This window comes from Eurytemora carolleeae, unplaced genomic scaffold, assembly GCF_000591075.1.
Source record: "Eurytemora carolleeae unplaced genomic scaffold, Eaff_2.0 scaffold141, whole genome shotgun sequence".
NCBI classification, from domain to species: domain Eukaryota; kingdom Metazoa; phylum Arthropoda; class Copepoda; order Calanoida; family Temoridae; genus Eurytemora; species Eurytemora carolleeae.
In genome coordinates, this window is record NW_019396386.1 from 251,701 (window position 1) to 259,870 (window position 8,170).

General features: G+C 32.9%; 1 protein-coding gene across 1 annotated transcript; it reads left to right on the plus strand.

Moving 5' to 3' along the window:
* Positions 1-390: 390 nt before the first annotated feature.
* On the plus strand, positions 391-2,700 carry LOC111702215 (uncharacterized). Its single transcript, XM_023473828.1, has 3 exons — positions 391-490; positions 1,161-2,186; positions 2,310-2,700. The coding sequence occupies exons 1-3, from the start codon at positions 479-481 to the stop codon at positions 2,388-2,390; spliced, it is 1,119 nt and encodes a 372-aa protein (XP_023329596.1). The 5' UTR covers positions 391-478; the 3' UTR covers positions 2,391-2,700.
* The last annotated feature ends 5,470 nt before the right edge of the window (positions 2,701-8,170 follow it).

The window sequence follows — 8,170 nt, forward strand, 5'->3', positions numbered from 1 at the left end:
AGAAATATAGACAGCAGACTAAGCCCTAGACGCAAACATTCAAACAATTACGCAAATGTGGGAATACACAAAAGATTTCAAAGTACACACTGCAAAAATATACCAACAAAAATGCACACATTGTTTATTTGTAAAACTCGTTTTTCTAAGAAATATTCAATCATTGTTTTAACATTAAACTTTAGAATTAATTTTTTTCTAAATCATGATTTTTTTAAACACAAAGACGCATCTCTAACTGTATTCCTATTAACTTGTTTTAACGCGCCTAAACCAAAGTCTTATCACGCAGGTAGACAAGGTACGCACACAGTAAGATAGAAAGATAGTCGAGAGAGCTACGCGCGTGTTAGGATAGACTTGAATGCCTGGAAACTTCTACGGTGGATAGATAGATAGCGGAGAGCTCAACTCTAGGTTTAGTATAAATAGGAAAGAATATTGCAATGGCTTACTAGTCTGTAGCAACCAGTCAATTATGAAGTACCTGGTAAGAATTCTAAGAATATATCAAAAAAAATTAAATATTTTATGGAAATTAAATTTCGCGTACTTAATTACGAGTAATAAAGAATTTTAATTGTTTAGGATATACATATTTATTAAAATAAAAAATTATAACAAAGAAATTGAATTTTTGCCACAAACTCTGATTTTCTAATCTCTATATCTTTGTAACCCAATGCCGTAGACTTTAGATATTTCAAACTATTAATACTTTTACATAAAATAATCTAAGTTTGAAATATCAAAGCTTTGCACCATCAGGCTGCAAAGATATTCGGATTAGAAGATTTACGTTTGTGGCAAAAACTTAATTCCTTTAAAAAATAATCAGAACCTAATTTTCGTACCTACAAATCATTGAGTAAACAAATTATAGATGCCCTAAAGTGTTCATATTACAAGGTTACTAAAGATGATAAGGCTTCAATGGCGACCTCAATCTCGCCATTAAATTCTATTATTCATGAATATAATCTTGAAAACCTAAGTGAAAGACGGGACTAAACGTACAGCTTGTTTAATCCTCAAATTTAGAGAATAAAAGGTGTCTCTAATTAGTGGCACTATATCGGAATTAAAAGACAATCAAGCACATTTTTAAAAAAAGATTTTTTATATAGATTTAGAATTTTAACCATTTTTAAATTTTTCAGACCGGAGTTCTCGCCCTTGCTGCCTTCTGTGTGGCAGAGCCTGAAGCCGATCCAGCGTACGCCTTGTATGCTCCTTATACCCCTGCTTACTACCGCCCTTACTTTGCATCCGGCTATGCTGGTCCCCTACCCGGAAACAGTTACCAAGCTGTGAGCAGACTGCACAAGCGTGAAGCTGATGCTGAAGCTGATCCTGCATATGCCCTGTATGCCCCTTATACCCCTGCTTTTTACCGTCCTTACTATGCGTCCGGCTATGCTGGTCCCCTTCCCGGAAACAGTTACCAAGCTGTGAGCAGGCTACACAAGCGTGAAGCCGATCCTCAGCTCCTCCTCAACTCTTACCCCTATGCTCTTTCTGCTCCTGCATATCCCTCTGTTGGAGCTGTCTTCAATGCACCCGTTGTTACATCTGTCGTAGAAGCTCCTGCTGTTGTTTCTCACACCGTTCATACTGCCCCGGTTGCTTACTCCGCTCCCCTTCACTATGCTACTGCCCCTGCTGTCCATGCAGCCCCTGTTGTTCATGCCGCCCCCGTTCATTCTGCTGTTGTTGAACTTTCACCTCATGACTGTGTGACCGAAGGAGGATGTGCCCTTAAGGCTGCCCTTGCCACCGGTCTCCCTGCTGCCACTGTTGGTTCAACCACTGTCTACGGACGTAAGAAGCGTGAAGCTGAGGCTGATGCCGAGGCTGTAGCTGATGCCGCTCCTGATGCTGAAGCTGATGCTGATGCTTTCTACAACCTGTATGGATATCCCTATGGATACAACTACTCTCCCTTTGCTTACTCCCACAACTACGGATACTGGCCTCAGTACTCCAATGTCTACAACTACAACCGTTATTTTGCCGCTCCCGCTGCCTATGCTCCCCTTGTACACACCACCCCTGTAGAACATGTGGCCGCCCCTATTGTCCACAATGTTCAATATGCTGCTGCCCCTGTAGTACACACTGCCCCTGTAGTCCACGCTGCCCCAGTAGTCCACGTTGCCCCTGCTGTCGAGACTGTTGCAAAGCAGGTTGGTTGATTACTTGAATGGTTTATTGATTTAAAGATTATCTTTTTTAATTGATTAACTTATATTAACTAATAATTGTCATAATCAACATTTTTAATGTACTCATTATATTTGTTTGTTTAGATTACATACACCCACTTGGGAGCCCACCCTATCCAACCCACAACAGTTGTTGAGACCGAGTCAAGACTGGTCGGAAAGTAAGATGGAGATAAATGTCGTCCTTGTTATTCCTGCCAAGATTTAGCGCGGGAGATTTCACTGTTTATAACTTCGGTTGCAAAACCTTTTCTTGTTACAGACTAGTATTTTATATAAACAAAAATGTTGCGAGACACCAAAAAACATCATCAAAAGAATCAAAAGTTTTCATAAACGATATAAAAAAATGTAATAAAAATTAGAAAGTTACCCATAACAGAGTCAAGAAAATCCTGATGGCCTCTGCAGAGGTGTCGATAAAAAAATAAACATTTTTCCAAAATATAAAATAAAAATAAAAATTTTAAAAGACTAATTTTTTTTAAGGGAGAAAAAGTGTGAGAATATGTTTGTTTGTATGTATGTTTATATATAGTAGTCGTCGTATGTATTAATAGAATAAAGACGACTTTTGATTTCAATTTTTGATTTCTACAAAGCATAGATATACATAAACATGGAAACAACGAGAAGCTGTCAATTAACAGCTTCATCTTATTTACTTGTAAACGTGTAATTTGAAAAAAACTTGTTAGAAATCAAAACTTCGTTTTTATTGTATTTGGGGGTGGATACGTTTTCAGAATCGGTTTTTTTAAAATTGCTAAATAACGACGACGAAAAATAAAGTAAAAATCATACTTTAATCTAATTAGATGGTGGTTGGGAACATATTGCTTAAAAGAAATTTGTCAATAAATCAATGCTAGAATCAATTATTTCGTTTTGATCATTATATTGAATTTATTTATTTTTGAATTTATTTTTGAAATTTCACGGGCATTGCCGAAGTTCATCTTACCTTCGGAATCCTCTAAATCCAACTGACTTTCAAATAAATCTTCCAGAATTACGGAAAAAGTTAAGATTTATATATTTATTGAAATTAAAAATTAAAACTGAGAATGTTTCATGTTTATTTAAATGCCGTGATGATTCCGTGAAACTATTAAATTTAAATTTGCATTCAACGAGGTTATAATGTATAGAGTGATGATGTACGCTAATCCTTTACTAATTTTAAAGGCCATAAACTATACCAAGAGCGTACTGCATATTTGTTTATTATACGTTGATAGTAAGAGAGTTCAAAGTACGTATTTTTAATAATGAATGTTAGAACATGGTTGAAATCAATTATCTCTGTATATGGGAACTCTGCTGGGTGTTTACATAAACTAAAAATTCTTTTTTGTAAAAATCACAAACGATTGCATAAGACTATATGTTTGTATTTTTTGTGAACATCCTGTGAGGCCGTGAACACTGTGTGCATATTTTTTATGCGTAGGCTTAAGGTTAAAACCGATGGGCGGATTATTGGTAACTAATAATTTGGTAACTAACATTTTGGTAATTAACAATTTGGTAACAAATATTTTGGTAACTAACAATTTGGTAACATAACAAATTGGTAACTGGCCAATTTGGTAACCAACAATTTGGAAACCTGACAATTAGGTAACTTGACAATTTGTATAATAGAAACTAATTTTTCACAATCATTGTTTGCATATTTATTTGTTGAATACATAGAGAGAAAAAACAATATACAGGATTTCTTAAAAGTTTAGTATGACAAATCTGCTATAACTTTTTGTAAACTTCACAATCTCTCATCTCAAAATGGCAGGGTACGAGTTTCTGCGAACATCGAGGGGATGTTCGCAGTAATGTTGCAGGATTCTCAACGATTTCAGTATTACATGAAAAAAATACACCGGACTATAGTCTTTTCGTTTGTAAGAGATATAAAAAGAAGGACGAAGGATGTCCTCCTACAGTTCATCACTTAAAGGTTCCTTGTTCCTTTGAACAAACTGGTATTCATATTCATAATAATGTAGCGGACATCACTAAAACCGTGATCAAAGATGTTCTCAAAAATTTAAGTTTCCTTATAAGCATGTAGTTTAAATTTAATCATATGTAAAAGAAGTAAATGATATATGAAAGTTTAATAAACCTGGTGAATCATAAATCTTTAAATAGTCCTGCTTATTTCATGTTTGAATTTTATTGTAAACCAAATTGTCAGTTTACCAAATTGTCAAGTTACCAAATTGTCAAGCTACCAAATTGTCAAGTTACCAAATTGTCAGGTTACAAAATTGTCAAGCTACCAAAGTCCTGATTCCTGAACCAGAGCAGCTCAGGGTTCTAGGATTCATATATGCCAGCTTCTAGCAGCTTCCCTACAGCAGCATCCTTCAACAGTTCTGCAATTCATCTATACCAGCAGTTAAACAGCTCCCCCACAGCAGCATCCTTCAACAGTTCTGCACCAGAGCAGCTCAGGGTTCTAGGATTCATCTATACCAGCAGCTGAGCAGCTCCCCTACAGCAGCATCCTTCAACAGTTCTGCACCAAAGCAGCTCAGGGTTCTAGGATTCATCTATACCAGCAGTTGAGCAGCATCCTTCAACAGTTCTGCACCAGAGAAGCTCAGGGTTCTAGGATTCATCTATACCAGCAGCTGAGCAGCTCCCCAACTCCCCCTACAGCAATTAACTCCATACTGTAAATAATGCTCCAATATATTCAGTAATAAGTTTTAGCATTTCAAACCCAACCATGTTTCATTTAATTAGACATAAGGTCTTATAATCAATATTAGTAAACAATTGTAAGTGTACAGTACAGCTAACTGAGCAAACAGGTAGAGAACTATCATCCCCACTGGTTGTATTTCTCTTGTGGTTTTGTATTTTGCGCACAGAAGATATATTTTTTTTTACTAAAATTACAAAAAAAGTAATTTTGCATGAAATTGAGAATCAATCAAGACTTATTCATCAAATTAACAAAAAAGAAGACCTATAAAACCACATTTAAGCAGTCTTATGTGTATTTAATGTTTTAAAATACAAATAGTTTTAACAATAGCTTGAAAAGCAGCTTATCAAGTAAAATAGGTCTGTTTACACTTCACAATTGCTATTAATTGTATTCGGACTATAAAAAACTTGCGTAGCTAAAAGTTGTCTTCCTATTCCTTACTTGTATCGATCTCACTGTAACTTGTTTAAATCTATAAAATAAACCATTAATAATGGACAATGCAAACTAGACTTTCTTACCTGCTAGCTCCTCTTTACACACAGGTAAGTATAGATATAAAACAAATTTTCCGGTTACATATTACATATTACATATTACATATTACATATTACATATTACATATTACATATTACATATTACATATTACATATTACATATTACATATTACATATTACATATTACATATTACATATTACTATTAGAAACTTAAACCATTCTTGTTCTTCAAAACAGCCTATACAGGTATTTAGTAATAGTAAGAAGAGTTATGATTGAAAGCATAAAAATTTTCATTTTCGAAGCAATTTACTAGAGTATAACTTGATATAATAATAAAATTCCGAATTCAAATAATAAAATTAAAATAAGAAATTGAAAACTTACCAATTCTTTAGCAAAATAAAAAGTTTTAATATTTTTTTTATAATGAGAGCAGAAATTTCTTCAATTTTCAAAATATTTCAAGTGTATCAGTAGATTTGAAAAAAAAGATTTAAAGATTTTGATTTTTTTACTTTATTAGATAAGCAATTTTTTAAACCATAAACATTAAAAGTCGTCTTAATTTTTGGTAAATTTTCACTCTCTATGAAAAGAAAAGCTCAACTGGACTCTTGGCAGGCCCGAACGGATGATGTTTAGGGCCGGATGGTTTTTTTTCTTTTTTAAAGAGCTTTCAATATTGCATTTTTACTTAATTCATGAAAATTCATTGTCTGAAACATTTTTAAGTGTGAAGTAGTAACATTATTTTTTGCATTTTTTTTGTCAAACACTTAATTCACTATTTCTGCAATCTCAAAACCAATTTTGTTTTCTACATATTTAAAAAAAAATTGAGAGTAATAAAAATCGTAAATATTTTTTTAATTTAAGGTTTCTCTTGTTTTAAATGTGAATTAATGATTCTAAGAACAATTGTCTTGAAATGTTAGATTCAGGACGCCAGGAATAATTATTAAGAATTCAATCTGTATTCATTGTTTAGTTATTTTTTTAAATTAAAATTCATGGACTCTGCTTACAAAACCATGTTATCTATCTATCTAGGGTGTCCAACTTTATACCATTTACAGTTATTATTGTGATCAAACTTTTCCAATTTCAAAATTAACTTATAATTTTGTGATTTATAAAATGTGATATCTAAATTTGTATACCTTTAACATTTTGGAATATATAACATAATAAACGAAAATTTTCTGTACATGCATCTCCGTCAATTTTCGGAATATAAAGAAGTCCAATCAACCTCATTTTGGATAGCTGCTCTCTGGAAAATTTAAAAAGAACTAACGACTTACGGCAAAGGTAAGCGACATGAGACGCGGATACCATTCGCATTCACTTCAAAAATGTCATTGAAAAAAAACATCTATTATACTAAAATAATAAAAACATCTGTAATAATTTTATTTAATCTTGGAACACAGATTAACGAATGTGAAAAAACTTCGTTTTCCTTGTTATATTTAACGCTTGTGACGTCGTATATAATTGGTTCATTTCTCATTGCTACCTACTTGATAATCTATTTGGTTAGAACTGTATTTGTTTGTGTACAAAAAGGAACCTCTATAGGACGAGGGGAGGAAACCCAACCACAACAATTTTTCGTCCGAGCCAAATTCTCCTAATTTTCTCGTCCAAGCTGCAACTAGAAGCACTCGTCCTTCCGATATTAAGTAATTGTCCTATCCTTCAAGATAAAACTATTCTTTTAATCTGACAACTTTGGAGAAAAAATGAATTATTGAATTTTTGTAAATCGATAAAATTACTTTAATTGAATTAAACTTTTTAAGAATTATGTTCTTCGAAATGTTTTTTTTTATACGCATTTTTAATATTCCTAGTATGAATATGAGGATGGCTCGGACGAGAAATTGTTGTGGCTGGCCTTCCTTCCCTCATAAGGCTGATGAATGATAATTAAAATGCAAGTGTATTAAAATTGACAAATGTTTTGCTGAAATTGTCAGCACAGACAGTGAGGAGAACGATTTAAATTCAATTTTCTTTACCAAAACATTAAATATTGATAATTAATATTGTTTTCTATAATAATTATATATGTTTAATGATCAATTGATCAAGTGAACTATTTTTTTCGAACACTTTCTTTCCGAAAAAAAAACTAATTTTTCTCTTCTAAATACACAGAAAGGATTTTTTATTCATTTTTTATACATTTTTTAACATTTAACAATTTAATCAATGATTATGATACTTTCAGAAATTTTACAATTTTACATAATTTAAGTAGAAATGATTAAATACAAACATAGAGTCTTATTTAAACTGAGAATTAAGATGTCTAGTATACTAGAATCTCCCGAGAAGCTGCTGATTCTTTGGTACCGGTTTGCCTTATATAGTCCGCGTGCAGTACATGTACAGTTAATAGCTTGTTCTAGCTAGTCGGCTCGGTACTTAAAATTAAACAGAGTTCACAGTGAATACTTCGGCATTATAACCCTTTTTAAAAACTATAGTTTAAGGATTCAAATGAAAACCGATCTAAAAACCCGACTCTTTATATGTTTTGAAGATTTGTTTTAACATTCACAGCCCTGTATGCCAGAATGGCAATATTACCCTTTAAGCCTTTGTCTGATCAAATGTGAATTAGATATCCAATGATCCATGTATGTGCTTATGAAAGCCGATCATTTTCATTGAGTTTTCTTTTTAAAACTGTTTTTAAGCTAGGAAAACGAAG

What these genes read in the sequence shown, in the direction of transcription:
- LOC111702215 (XM_023473828.1), top strand. An exon ending in TCGAGACTGTTGCAAAGCAG is followed by an intron (nt 2,187 to 2,309) that starts GTTGGTTGATTA and finishes TTGTTTGTTTAG; the next exon opens with ATTACATACACCCACTTGGG.